At 34.6% G+C, this 16,237-nt stretch overlaps 1 protein-coding gene across 12 annotated transcripts in view; it reads right to left on the reverse strand.

Annotated features, from left to right (window-relative positions):
- msi2 (musashi homolog 2) overlaps positions 1 to 16,237 on the reverse strand; it is a 92,241-nt gene that overhangs the window by 9,516 nt on the left and 66,488 nt on the right. For 2 of the 12 annotated variants that reach the window (XM_085490828.1, XM_085490829.1), the window contains exons 8-13: positions 12,292 to 12,374; positions 8,592 to 8,685; positions 7,971 to 8,063; positions 5,333 to 5,437; positions 3,678 to 3,899; positions 2,731 to 3,169 (exon numbers count right to left, since the gene is read on the reverse strand). In XM_085490828.1, the coding sequence (XP_085346954.1) occupies positions 2,946 to 3,169; positions 3,678 to 3,899; positions 5,333 to 5,437; positions 7,971 to 8,063; positions 8,592 to 8,685; positions 12,292 to 12,374 (821 nt within the window). In that variant the 3' untranslated portion in view covers positions 2,731 to 2,945. 12 annotated transcript variants of the gene reach the window in all.

Genomic DNA, 16,237 nt, shown 5'->3' on the forward strand with positions numbered 1-16,237 from the left:
ACAGAACACTAATAGTAATTTTTCAATGTAAGAGGTAACTCATAACTTCATGACGTCTATATTTGGTACAGAACCAGTGTCTGCTATTAAATGACCAGGTATTTGATACATTCACTACCCAGTAATTTTACAGTCATACATGGGCAAGTCAGAATACTTTAGCAGTGAAGGTTAGTCAACATTGACAAAATATTTGTAGGTTAAGTGAAATCAGTATCACAAATGAAAATTTGTATTCCATGCATGGAATTTGCAAAAGCAGGCACTTCTTCAGTAGAGATTTATTTGCAAATGGTAAAGTATCTTGCACATTTCCCATGGGTTTTATCCAGTTGTTGATTCATTATGTACACAAACTATTTAATAGATATCAACAGATCCCATTATTTTTTTAGGCCACACAAGAGGGAAAACTGATTTTGGCAATTGCATTGAAAATGTTTGCAAAATTATTGCCTATTGGCACCTTTCAATCTAATGGCAACAGTTGTTTTTGAGAAACTAATAATCTCTGGTCAACTGGATAATTAACCCAAATGAGAGGTTCATGAAGTTATGTTTTCCCCCAGTGGTGTTAAAGTTGAGACAAGTACCTCTTATTTAGGATGCCAAGCAGATCAGGGATAGCCATTATGAAAAGTCGATGCAAACAGGGGGCCCTAAAATGGGGATAGGATGAGGGGGGAAAAGCGCAATGTCAGCAAACAATTATGTAACTACTAACACTCAAAACAGCACAGCAAAAAATACACTACGATGACATTGATTTATGCATCTCACAAGCATGAGGGCTGGCCTGTGCTTCATTGTCAATACAGATAGTTGAAATCTCAAACACTATTATTTTTTTTTTGTGTGATATGACTTGTATTGAAGAATTTAGATGAATTCTGAAACTTGCAATGTCTGAGCAAAGTTTATGAACTACACAATTGATTTACAACATGGGCGATAGATGCAGGGATGTGTGACAAACTACCAACTATAGTTATCTGTCTATGCTATAAGCTGCTAATCAAGCTAATTAGCAGAATTAAATAAAACATAGAAAACAGATGATCGATTAACTTTCCAATAGAGCACACCGATTCATTTTTGATATGCAACAAAGTAGAAAATATATTCCAATTAATGACTAAAACAAGACAACTACAAATCCAGGACTAGGACCTCTAGTTACTACTCTATTCTACTCTAGATGCTGCTAGCCAGCGATAGCTTTACTGGACCCACCTTTAGCATGTCTGGGTGATAGCAGAGGAGGCTAGATGCAGGCTGGATGTCAGAAAATAAAGGCTTTTCATCAACAAATAGTATTACATATATATATACAAAACAATAACCTTAAGTAACAGTGCTCCCTCTAAGCAGCTCATTTGGACACCATGTGCAGTACAAGCTAAGTATCTCAGAAATTTCCTTTTCACAAAATTCCAATACTGATATGAACATTTCTCTATCTAGCAAGATTATCATATGGAATTGCAAATTCCAGAATGACACGACATGCTTTGCAGTTTAACTGAACCAAAAAATAAATTTATAATTTGTCCTATATGAGTTGAGAAACAGAGAACACTGACCTTACCCTAACCAATAATATGCAATTAATTCATGTTCAGCTCATTCATATTTACATATCCAAACAAAAAGAAATTGTTCTAGAGAACTGCAAGGCACCCAACCTGACTTCAGTATGAAGTTTCCAGTTCAAAATTATCCCCCAAAATTGACATAAATTGTTTTTGTTTCTTTTAATTTGAGAGGCATTAGTCGATGCGTAGAGCACAAGCACAGCCCTCCTCATCCTCACAACGTGCAATCATGCTAAATTTTCAGCTAGAAAGATACAAGGCATAATCCAAAGGCTTGGCCACTAATCAATTGACAAAATTCAGAAAAGAAATTACCTTCTAAAACATTAGGTGATGAAGGTTTTCAGAAATTGTAAAGAAAGAAAAAGAGAAGGATTGTTTTAGTGAATTTGGTTAAGGGTTTAGTCCAAGCCTAATGGTAAACAGGTATTACTAAAGTAGTCTACGACTAATAGAACTCATGCTCATTTCATACATCAAATGCATACTACATACAAATTATAATACTAAGCTAAGTATTTAAGTGAATCATGCATTAGTTAAGGACATAAGAAAAACTATCTAATTTTAAACAATTTATCTTAAACTAATAAAAAGCATAATATAAATAAAGCCTGTTCCTATGATGGCATCAGTAATCTTGAAATTCTCCCAGGTTTTGTAACATTTCTCAAATTCATCTATCGAATACAGGAACACATCCTCTCAATGTCTTTGGAGTAAATGTTATTTAACCATACTGTGCAAGAAACTGTATTGCCAAATGATCCAACACATAGGCACAACCAGGTTCTATATTAATATTTTGAATTTGATTTCATATACAATTGTGACAGAACATTTTCTGTCATGTTAAGTTTTGTTGTGTTTGTCCTAAAGGAAGTGCCATCATAAGTAATGGTCGACTCAGGGCTGTGCTTGACACAGTGCTTCTCAGAACTTGCAAAAACAAATGGATATTACACAATCAGAATAAAGTGCGAAACAAAGCAAACTGCAATTTATTAGCTTTGAATGTGTGATGCTAAAAGCATTTTTTGTTCACAAAATTTAGAATTTGTACTTCACAATTTGAGAATATCCATTAGCCATGCAATGGGAAAAATAAGAATTGTACACCACACATTGAAAAATATGAAGTTAAAATACAATTTTATTGAGATTTAAAAATCATGATTGTACAGAATGATTCCATTTTAAAAAGACACTCGTTCTGAGAAGCAAATTTCAAAGAGACAGTAGAATAAAAGCTTTAAAATCTTCTCATGAAATGAGAAGAGTGTACTGTGTCTGTTTTCTGTGTCATTCAAAACCTTGAGAAGTACAAGACCATTCAGGCTTGAAGCTGGATCAGTACGCAACCACGTAGGAAGAACCTACCGAGCTGACGGCTGCAATAGAAGGTCCAAAACCAGATGGCTGCGGGCTAGCAGCCTGCAAGTAGCCTCCTGCACTCTCTCCCTGACTGCCTGAGTAGATATCAATGGGTCCAGGGCTAGTGCTGTTAGCAGGGTGATAGGCCCTGCTGCTGGCTGGTGAGGCTGGAGGGCCAAAACTCTGATAGCTGTTTATCACTGTAAAAATTCACACAGGAGAAGAAAAATATTAGATAATAATGATTAGAATTTTAACAGGATCAGATTTGGTGCAAAAATAGGGACAAATATTTGAAACTTTAATACTGACAGTTAATCTACAAGATTAGAACTAGGATATGCAGACGCTACACTACGCTAGAATCATAAAGGACTAGCGCATGCAAGCATGCAACATCTTACCTCAGTGAGAGACTGGGAGACATCTGTAGACTTATTACCAAGCCATAGGATTCCTACATATAATGATGCCCCAAAGATAAAAGTATGTCTATATTGGACCATCAGTTTTATTCTACACTAGAGTTCTAGCTAACCAATAACTAATTAAAGCTCTTGCAGTATTTTGCATTCCGAAAAGATGACACCTTCTACTTCTTGCATTTACCACAAGGCACTACATCAACTATGTCATAGGTACATTTTCAAATGGAGGTCAATTGAATTTAACATAAAATGTGTCATTATGTAATGTATAGCCACCCACCTGCATGTTGGTACTCCCGCCCATAGTCATGCTGATGCATAGCAGAGGCCTCTGTTCTGGGCACTGTGCCACGAGTTAACACAGCTCCTGCTGCAGGAGCTGGACCAGCAGAGCCATAATCTGCGTAGGAGTAGGGAGGTGCGCCAGGAGTACGCCGATCACCACCCACTGTCGGAGGGGGTAGAGGTGCAGGCTGAGGCATATAGCCATAACCAGGGAATCCTAGGAGATAGGGAGACGGTTGTTGGTAGACATAGCATGCAATTCCTAACAATATATCTATCTTAACACACGTACACACTAAAGTGTCACACCATCAATCTCTCCCTTTTACAGCACTGAACAGTTATGCTGCTGTAACATCAAGAAACTTAAATACCATATTTTCTCTTAGTACTGCTTACAAAAATTAAGAGATTGTTATTCAGCTCAATTACTGCTTGATAATCAGTAGCGAAGTCTACTGATCTTAACCAAGCAATTTCCCAAATTTCGCCAAAAGCATGGTTGTCTGTATTCATGCACATTCAAAGATAGTGATAGATGCAATGCTAATAGACAATATGGTCATACAGTTTAAACCTACTTTCAAAAGCAGATAAGAAACAGCAACATTAACTGTTACTATAATACAAATGAAAGAACCTGAAAGGGATTCAGAGAGCTTATCCTGTAATAAGGAAAATGTAATGTAAATGTAATACTAAAAAGGGGCGGGTGGGTGGAGGTGGGTTTTTCTTTTTAATTCTTATTATGTCTGGACTTCCCTGGTTAAGACTTGGGTGACACTAGATTCTACGTACCTAACACTACATGTACTTACGTGGATTTGTGTAACGCCAAATACATAGGGAATCCAGTGGTCTTATTTACTAACAGGTTAAATTCTAAACACACAACAAATTTTACTTCTACTTTATACAATAAAGTCAAACATGCATCACCCAAATTTACATAAAAACTACAAGCTTAGTTAGGTTTTTTCGTTTAAAAAGTTAGTTGCTAGAGAAGTATTAAAAAAGCCTAACAGCAGTGAAGTGTGCATGCAAAATGCTTTCATTTATGACAATTTTAAATGTATTGCCTAAGTTTGAGCAACCATTTATTTGTGACACACAGACCCAGGTTATAGTGTTTTTACTTAATACAGGAAATAGTTACTGTGTATCAAAGTTAAACAAATTGTTGCACATTAAAAATAAACACCTGTTAATTACCCCATTGAAAAGTATTACAGGCTACAGTAATAATGAGTTAAAGTGTTACATACAATTCAGCAAAAAAAGAAGCCAAAATATACACCACACACAGGAGGAAGACAAATAATTAAAAAAAGCCTTGATGTTAAGTGAAAAATACAACACAAAGGTTTTATTTAGTTCCCAAGGGGAGTTTAGTTACAGCACCAGCAAAACTTGAAATCATGCATGGTTCACTTTTTATTGTTGACAACAGGGTGCAGGCAACAACTGGGAAGAAATTAGCTGTTACAGGCGTGCCACATTATTTATAAACTAGGGAAAAAGATGAGGGAAAATGCCGGCAGGTATGTGTGTATTGTGAAGAAATGAACACCACACAACAGGAGCCACACAGGTGTTAATTAAAAGCTGCACACTTCAGTCTGCACTAGGTTTTGTTGTAGTGAACTATACCTGGAGCACCGGGGCCATATCCCATATAGCCTCCTCTGCCAGGTCGGCCACCTCGACCAGGTGTGCTCCGACCAGCACCTGTGTACGCTGCAGTCACACCAAATCCTGATTCAATAGCAACAGTAGTATTTTCAGTATTAAAAAATGTGGCACAGCCAATCTCCCTGCCATGGCATCTCTTATCAAAGAAATAACATGCAACAACTCTTTAACACAATACTTTAACACTGAACTCTAACATAATAACATATTTCTGCCTGCAGAGCCGTGCTTGACCATTGGTGGCACAATCATAACTCTAATACTGCCATCTCCTAGAAAGATCTATATATTCTATACATGCAGTCTTAAATAAGAGGCAAGTTTGATCAGAATCTGAGAAAAAACATAAATTGTTCAATTTATGGGCCTAAGATTATACCACCAATTGAAACAAGTTTCCGTCAGCAGATTGAACTAAAGAAATTACATACAAGAAGCAACTCAGAACAATAATTATGCAATCTTGTAAATGATCAGTTTGCCTAGTGTCTTTAAAAAAAAAAATTATGTGTTGAATGCTAAAGCTTTATTTAGTTATGAAATACCACAATATTGCTGAAGATATTAATACAGTACCTATACATGAACTGAAAGCCAAGATAGCAGCAAAAGCAGTACTGCCACTTGAAAGCACAATTTGAAGCTGCTTAGGCTTAGATTTAATTCAAATTTGCCGTTTCAGAGAAATTTTATTCTTCAATCTATATTTCAAAAATATGGCAATACAGACAGATCAGGAAAATGATAAAAGACAACATAGAGCAACTATTGGCATACTAAAAAACAAAATAATTTCACTGTGTACACAGGCTTTTGTTTGGTTTCAGAGAACTCAAATATAAAACATGGTGACCGAACAATGCATTACCCATGCCTACTGTTTCATAGTGACAGGTCTGTATGATAATATATTCAGCAATACTTGTATTATCCAATATAAATCCTTGACTTGAAGGTGATTAAAGCCAAAGAAAAAGCCCCTTAAAATGCACACTTCACTGCACAGCTGAGAAAAGGGTTGTGGTTAGACAATATGTGTAATGTTATGGGGATTGGCATCTAACTTGCTATTGGAAAACCAATTAAAAGTTTATGGAAAACGCGCGTGCATATTTTTTTTTGTATTTAACACTCAGATTAACATTTATTTCCTTGCAAAGCAGGGCAGCTGCTGGTTTAATATGTGAGCGATTATATATCACAGATGTTATTATGGTCATGCTTTTCCAGCACCCTCCACCCATCTATATTATAAAAGGGATTCATTATTTTGGAGCAGTTAAGTCAAAAACAAAACTCAATTCTGCATGCGATTCAAGTTCTTTCACTTCCAACAATACATTGAAGAAGCCATTAGTTACTGCTTCGAGTATGAACACACCATCAAGAGAATAAGAAGCAAGTTGAGTAGCCCTTTGCAACATAGTGTAGTTAGTGCATGCTATCACGCTGTGTACTTGCAAGTAGTCTGCTAAGTGCCTGGTAGCTGCCATGCATTCAACTGAACACGTTATCACTTGCATGGGTGTAACCAGAACATTCTCTCGAAATGATAGAATATATGCATTTAATTTAAAATGGATTTGTATCCAGGAGCTTTATTCATCTGAAATGATACTCATGTGAATTTTAAGTACATTTGTTTTGTTACTGTTACAGTAGGGGCTACTCATAATGCTCATTGATGGCAATTCAGCATGATGAAAAACAACCATGCATTATCACATACAAGAATATATCTTAATATGAATTGTAACCATGACCTAGTAGCCTCATTCTGAAACTTATGATTGGCATCTGCATGAGGTTCCATTTAGAAATCAATCATTTTGATATCAAACTGAGGCTAGACATTGTCTGCCAGCCATTTTGATATCAGAATGAGGCTATACGCTGTCTGCCAGCCATTTTGATATCAGAATGAGTTGACATCGAAAAGAGGCTAGTCAAATTGAAGCCTATCATTTTAAAATCAGAATCAGGCTATATGGAGCCTGACAGGTGGAATGGTCTGCCGTTCTGATTTTTACTATACGCTTTGTACACTTCTGCGAGTGGCATGTAAAAAGCTTTTCAATTTTTCTTCTCACAAAATTGGTTACAAATCTCTCAAACATCCATCAATCAAACCTTAGTGCTAAAGCTTTATAAAATTAGTTTAAAAAATTAAAAGAAAAAAGACTTTTAGGTAGTTTTTCATTTTAAAGTGCTAGATGCACAGCAATACAACTTAAAATTAGGGGTTAAATCGAGATGTTAACTATAATTTACTATAATAAAAAAACACATTTGAGTTTGAACCTAAAAAATAAATGACAAACCTAACAGGTAGTTATAGATTTTAATCATACTACAGCAAATTGATTTCAATATTTGACAGTAATATCAACACAAACTGTTTTTTGGGTCTTTTGTAAAAAACACGTTTCAATGTTTTGAAGTACATTATCCAAAGCATGCCAACTTTGATGACTGGACCGAAATGACTAAAGAGAACAAGAGGCCATTATTCCTGCCAAATATTTGCCGAGTATTAAAATAGCTCACAAACAACATCAAGACAAAATCTAAATCCTACAATTGCTGGAATACTCACCAGGGAATGGATATGCAAATCCAGGAGCATATCCAGGAAAGCCACGCCCATAGGCAGCAAAGTTGGGAGGGTACACTGCAAAATATGTTGGGTCAAAAGGAGGGGAAAAAAAAAATTGGATAAATCTCTGTTCTTGGAATAAGAAAGTATAATTTCAGTCATTAAAATGTTTTGGTATTTCGTCAACATTTTTAACTTGAGTTGGGTTCTGATGTAATGCTGGATGACAATTTCTGTTTTCCATGTAACTGTTGAATTAAACACAGCATGGAGAAATGAACTCATATCAAGCTGCATTTTACTTTCATAAAGACATATCATAAACAAAAACAAAAAAACAGTACAGTACAACAGTTATCACAAAGGTTCCACAGATTTAAGTGTATGGATTTTTGTATTTGAAATCTGTTTAAATTGGACAGTGTGTCCACGCTCATGATGCCAAATAAAAAAAATCTGTGGAATCCAACCAAAACGCAAGTTATATAATTTCCCCATTTTCCCCATAATTTGTAGTAGCGATAACTGAAAATTGAGCCACACCCTACCAACTACATGTAACTAATGACAGTAGTGACACTGTCACTACTACATATAAGAGATAAAGGGGATATACGGTACCATACATCCCGTAGGCTCCCCTCATAGCTGCCCTACCACGTGCTAGTGCTCCCTGGAACATCACTTCCTTGGGTTGAGCTTTCTTGCATTCCACCTGAAAATAAACAATATTCAAGTTTAGAATGCTGCTTCTATTTAATCGGGTGTGCTGTATATGTTTGAAAACATAGTATGTACTAGTGGTGTTTCTTGTACAGCAGTGAAGTACATTACATAAAAATATTCTTAGTCATCAGCTTGTCTGTCCAACCAGAGAGATGTGTAAAAACAGGGTGATAATTTGGGAATCTAGCTTAGAAAACCATGCTTGGATTGAGTTTCTAGATATATTTTTATCACTAACCAGTGAATGAAAGAATTTTTTTTTTCTTAAATGGTTTGCTTGAGCTCGTAGAATGAATATGTACTAGTTACAGATGACATAGTACTATACATTTGCATCTCAATACGCATGTGCAAAGTCCACAACAAAAAAACACATGTTAGCTGAAAATAGAAAACTAATGCATACAGACGCACACTTTTCATTTGCACTTTCTCAATACGTTTTTAACTCTAATCAATTCTTACTGTTACACACATCAACCTTGATAAGCACGACTAGCTGGATTAACCTGGCCCTTCATGAGATACATTTACAATCTATTTCATACAAAACTGTGAACCAAATACTTCTACGTGATCTCATCACGCGAAAACCCTTTCAGTCACAAAACTGTAATGGCTTTTTTGAGAGAGATTACTAAACTCTCAAACATCTTAAATTGAACACAAAAGTTCTTCTCAATGGTTGTCCAAATCTTTGAAACATAAAAATGGAGCAGCTTATGTCAAATTACTGAACTCTCATAGCATAAGTTGATTTCCTAAACAAGAAATTGTTAAGTAATTCACCATTGTTATTACAAAAGAATTCATCTTGTTGCAATAGATGTTGGAAACTAACAACTCTGTTTGTTGCCAGGCTATTTATACCATCTTCAGTTAATGAAAATCTCTGATGTATAGAATTCTATACACAAAATGTTCTATTGAAATAACTTTCTAGATTTGATTTCATTCCTCTGGCACATATCAATAACTTGAAAAATACAAATAATGAAAAACATAGTTAAACTAAAGAAAACGTTGCCATGTTTGCTATTATATGACCTGATGCCTAAAGTATGCGTGAAGTTTAAACTTGATTAGTCTAGGCATGTACAGGATACAGCAGAAATGCATTCAACAATAATTTTACTGTCAGTCAGACATTTTCGATTTGATGGCAACGAAAATGATGTCTGGTATATGTGTGAAGTTTGAACTTGATCTGCTCAGGCATGTCAGATGTGGATCTGGAACTGCATTCATTAATGAATGGTCATTAGTTGGCACAAAACACAAAAAATAAATGCATCTGCATCCTATTATGTTACCATGTTTGAACAAAAGCCATCCATAAACAACTAAGATTCAGTTCCACAACAACGAACACATGATTTTGATACAGCTCATATTTGAAACTTGATTGTGCATACAAAACTACATATTTTCCTGCCTAGTGCAATGAGAACAGTCTTGTCAAGTAATTGTATTATAATTATAAGCAATATGGACAGCTTCTATATGTAGGTATTAAAATAATTTTTTTTTAAACCTACAACATATGACAAGCCTGCTTCAGATAACATTCTGTACATCACAAAGTTTTAATAACAAAAATGCATCTTTGGGGACCAAAATCTATTGAATAGATCTACATTCTAGTTTCCCAGCATCTAATTCTCTCCTAACACAGACAATGGAAGTGGACAAAATCTTGATTTCTTGATAAAAGATCAACCCAGCTGTGAAAGTTCTAATGAGCTCTAGAACCGATAGTGGAATGGCACATCTTACTTAACTGATAAAACTGCATTTACTGTAGGCATGCCAAATCACTGAATCTAACTAGACATTTGGTTGACAACTAAGGAAATGAAGTCGTACTACATGTATGTAATCATGGTTATTTTTAAAATGCCATGAAGACAACAGAATTCCCAGCGAAGGTAACTCAATGGAATTAGTGTGACCTAGAAACTGAAGACAACTCCTGAATTGTTTTTGTTTGTTTTTTTTTTTGGGGGGGGGGGTGATGATGTATACTTGACACACCAAGGAATTTATAAACCTGCATTATATATTGCATAATTCATAAAGCAGGCAAACATTTAATTTTATCAATTCTGCCAGATCCAATTCCTATCCATTTCCAATACATATCCCTCCTGACTAGCATAGAAATACCTAGGAGAGTAATTTAAACCTATACGAGATGTCAATTTTCAGACTTTGTCTGTGATTTAATAAGAACGTCTTTGCCCAGGTATTTACCTAATTATATCTGTCGTTTTTTTTCATTTGTGTATCGCAACCATCCAAGCTGCATTTCCTTCCCCAGTGAAACCTCTAACACCACCTCTTGATCATCTTTTGTCAGTATTGAGCTCAAACTGTCCAAGTCTGCTTTCACATTCCCTGGATGTGGTAACTCTAATTTCATAATGCTTTTGTTACTAGTATACTAACTCCATACCATGTTGTGCGCTAATTTGCATCAAATCAGGAGGTATACTGATATAATGTTGCAATATTCTGATGTCAGTTGAAAATCTACACTCTCTAGGGATAAATCTAATATGCTAATACTGAGTTGCTTTCCGATACTTTGTTGTGTCAGTCCGGATCGACTTTTCTTGTTACAATTTGATCCAATAATTCATGACTTTGCAGCACTTTGAAAATCTGACCAGGCAAGTTGATTTCATGACCAGAGCTCAATCAAATGACAAGCCACTTTCGCACTGACTATTTAAGTCTTATATTAGTAATATTCCAGATTAGGAAAATCCATCATGTTTTTGTAACACTACAATTAGACAACTGGAACTGAAAATTCACAAAGAATTTAAACTAAAATTTTGTGTGGGTTTTAGCAATATAAAGAATTAATTGAATTACCGTAGATGTTTATCTATAGCAGAGCTAAGTAAAATATGTTTTATAATTCAGCCAAGAAGAACTCATACTAATATTGCTCTAGTTCAGTCAATTAAAGTATGTTACACAGAAATTATTTGTAAACCGAATGGCATTACAGGCAATATGCCCCAGGGACCAATCCACCAAATACAATAAGGTTTGTATTTTTCCCAGGGTTTGAATTCTCCACAGTTAATACGTCATTTTATGAGGGAATCCATTTTTTACAATCATTCACTTTTGTTGTAAAAATACAAATCAACACAGATATGGACCGTATAGGCAAATTGATTGGGTATATCAGAAAACAATCCTAGTACACAAGACAAAAAAAATATACATGCAACACCATCATTCAAACATTTGCATCCCACAAAATTATTCATTCTGTCCAATCAATATCAGTGTTCCTTTTGGCCAATCACATTCCTCCTTCCTTTCAGCCAATTCAAATCAAATTACCAACCACACCTATTCTGCAATAATGATTTTGAATCATCTAACATGCACCTCCATCACAATCAGAACTGATGTAGCCCACTATCTTTTAATAAGTCATATGATAGTGTATATAAAAGCTAATACGTTGCTTAGATGGTGACTTATGACTATCAATAAAAGTGTAGCATATAAAATATATAAATGGCTTGCTATATCATTTTTTTTTTAATTTACAAGCTCCTCCATAACTTACCATTTTGCTGTTGACTTCATGGAAGTGTATCTCGCATATTTTATCAACTACGTCTTCACTGTCAAAAGTTACAAATCCAAATCCTGTAAGACATAAAAAATTTATTGATGAGCAAAAAATGTGGAATTCAAGAAAAAAATTGTTTTTTTTTTTATTTTTTTACTGGTGATTATACTAAACCTACAATAACAAAGAAATTTAAGCAATAAAACTATTGCAATACAATGTTTTACATCTTTTTATCAGGGTGACTGATACCTGTCATTATCTTGTGTATTTTATAAAAATCAAAGTCAATTTTCCTTTTCCAATGCAATTAATATTCATCAGACAAATGCAAATCTGATTGCTATGCATACAGCACAGCCATCTGATTTCATTTTTGTTCACCGGTGAACAAAACAATTCCACCTTATACTGACCTCTGAAGATAGGCCAACAATGATAAGTTTTGATGAGGCCCAATATGACATGTTACCCTTCAACATCCAGCTGAGATTGAGTCATGACTAGAGAGGCCAATTAAATAAAGCAATCCCTAAACCCCCAGACCAATTAACACCATCTAGCTGCTCTGTGCAACCTAATTTGTAAACTATTTTCAGTTCTTGATAGACTTGTATATAGACATACAGCTGATATCATGAGATTATCATCATTAGATGCAAATCAAATGTTTTTCTTTGGGAAAAATAGCTCTATATATTATCAAACAGTTATTTTAACTTCTGGTGAAATTTGCTAAATGAACCATATATAGATTATATTCATTTAAACTCATGAAAAAAGAATCATTATGGGACAACTATGATGCAATGTATTATGGGTAGAATGTGCGTGTTTTCAATGCATGTATAGAATCAGAATTACAATTTAAGAAAGATGGAATGCACTAAAAAAATGTTATCATTGTACTAATGTGTATTCAACTTTTTTTAAGATCAATGAAATCATGTAGGTATATCCCTTTTGACTTCATTGACTGGTGTCCTTTTTAGACAATCTTTTAAAGTACCTCTGATGTGCTAAGTAGAATAGAAATTTGTCTTTTGTAAAGAAATCTGCAAGAAAGCACTTCAGTTAGACTATACTTCAGTGGACTATACTAGAAGGCCATTTTTTGACTGAAGAAATATGGGTAGATAAAACAATGTCTCGTTTTTAAATTAAAATTATGCATTATTTGATATAGTTAGCAGCAAAATTCTGTATTGTATGACTAGACTAAAATTTCTGTGTGCGTGACTAGATCAGTTGAGCCAACAAGGTATATTCTACTACAGCCAATTGAAAGAAAATATATACTTTGTGACATAACTAAAAAGGCTTGAAATATTTTTCTTTTTAGTTATACAAAGAGAATCAATATTAGTTTGTAATAATTAATACCTTCCTGTTAATCAATTGGTCATCCTGACAAGTGAAGCAATTCAATTATCACTACTCGCTAGGGGAGAAATCTCTAAACACAAATCTAAAAGAACCGTTATCAGAATGAGTTATTTGTCATGACTTGATGTTTGAATGCATCTTTGTATGGAGTCAGTTTCTTTAAACATTCTATTCTGCTGCGTAGTATTCATAATCACTATAAAATGGTGATGACACAATAAGTCAACGGAGGGCAAGTAATGCTTTGTATCTGTGGAAAATTTGTAACAACTAGCATTACTTTGACAGCTCAATGACTTTATCAAAGATTCATTCACAATCACATGTGATATGTAAGCACAGTTGCCTCCGAGTTCATAAATGAATCTTTTATGCTCATTTCACAGCTAAGCTGTCAAAAAACTTGGCAGACATTTCGAAATAAAATCATTATGACTTGTCAAAGAGTAGTGTTGAATGTTGACACAGACTATATCCGTTTAGGTTTAGACTGAGAGATTCAGTGCCCTGCCCACACATAATTTGGTCATTCAATTTTGAATGACTGTACTTGAAATCGTTAGTTCACCAAAGCGCCAAGATGTGTTTAACAAGAATGAAAGGATGATGTTGCAAGCAGAAATAATATTTTTTCTCCTATTACATATATCATAGGCAGACATTAATTAATTCTATGGTCACAAATGTTTTGAAACATTGCATGATTTCAAAACAATGCATTTAATTTTTGAAAATTATTAAAATATTCATAATATACCAGGAGGTATTGCAGGTTTTTAAATGATAATTTTATTTTTAAGTTATTTAATTTTAATGTGCTAGTTTTGTGATAATCAGTGATGTGAATAAGAAAGTTCTGAAACTCCTCACACTGTCCTCTCAATACATTTAGCTTGAATTCTCTCTTGGCACAGTATTAGACACTTCGCACAATGACTAATGTGCTAACAATGTATTGTATAATTCCTTCAATAAAAAGCCCATTACTGGACTTGTTATTACTACCGCTAATAGCTATAGCCAGATTTCTGTGAAAACATCAATGAATTTCATTATTGCAGTATGCTTGTATTTAAGGCATTGCAGTGTTCAATAAAAACCAGGGACTAGATTTGGTGATAAACTTATAGCTTCAATTTTCCCATTTTCATATACTTTATTTTGATCCTGCTGTTGTGCCTGGGGTATTGATTACACAGTTGCTGTAATTTAGGTTTCTGACACAGACATTCATATTCTGACAGTAACAGTGCACCAAAACATCAGCACACAATCATGTGCCCCATGTAGCATTTAAGAGTGAGTGAATTTTGTCCTGTGGCTCAGCCACATATTTCAGTAGGCAATCACCAGACATGGCAGGAATTAATCTGGAAACTTCCGATCATAAGCCTAAAGGAACAAGTACCACACTAAGCTGTTAAAACAATATTCTTCCCAGGTAGCCCAGCTTAAGCTGACTACTTCCTGTTGTGTTTTCCAATATTTATCCCTTCACAGGAATCTGAATGAGCTGGCCTGTATAGTTCTAATGGAAATTCAATGTGTTCAAGAGATGAAATGCAAGATTTATTCGTCAATTCAGAAATGCCTCACTTCAGCATGGTAATAAGATCAGTCAAATGTATCATTTTATGCTAGTCACATGATAAGGCATTGAGATGGAAGTGCAGTATACTGATTTCAAACCCACTGAAATTTAACTAACATATTTACAAGCATCGAATAGTGATTATTTTTTCAATACATGTGCCTTTTTCAAAACAAGTTGATGATTTCATGAAAATACTAAACACTAAACAAACAGTTCTGAATTCCCAACGAAAGCCCAACCAACAATTATTTAGCATCTCCTCAACAGTAAAAAATACTATTTACTTTATTCCCCACATGTCTACTATCCAAGGCAATAGAAAGATCAGATGCAAAAAACAAACATTACACACAATACATTTGTATTGCGATTGGCAATGAATAACATATTCCGACACTGCTTTCATTTCAAGTGAGAAAAATCATGATTAATCAGTCAAAATGATATCTTTCCTGTTAAACTGCTAAAGTGCTCTCTTGATCAATATTCTATGAATAACTTTGATTGATATGCATACTCCAAATTTGGCAGAAATGGCCAGGGTTATTTTTCATGTTTAATTGACCATGCTATCACCATCTATGAATTATATTGTTAGTCTATGGGAGGTCTGACAGAGCTATGCAAAAATCAACTTTTAAGTGCTAGGCAAGATGAGTAGTAAGTTTCGTTATATCCTGTCCATTCTCTTGTTATACCAGATGCTTTCAAATATTCACTTGAATTGGCCAGACTGTTTTATATTTAGAGAGGAGTAATAAGATTGACGACAAATGGTTTTTTGTTACTGCTGATGTGCATGCAATCAATTCTCCATGAAATACAAAATAATCTACCCTTTGCAGTTAGAATTGTGTGTTGTACTCTTGTGTGGAAAAGACCATGCCATGATAACCAGAAGCTTTTGGGAACCTTTCACAATCAAACATATCTGTGATTTTTACAGTTTTCCAAAATGTG

Source organism: Saccoglossus kowalevskii, chromosome 16 (assembly GCF_978046115.1).
Source record: "Saccoglossus kowalevskii chromosome 16, keSacKowa6.1, whole genome shotgun sequence".
Taxonomy (NCBI): Eukaryota; Metazoa; Hemichordata; class Enteropneusta; family Harrimaniidae; genus Saccoglossus; species Saccoglossus kowalevskii.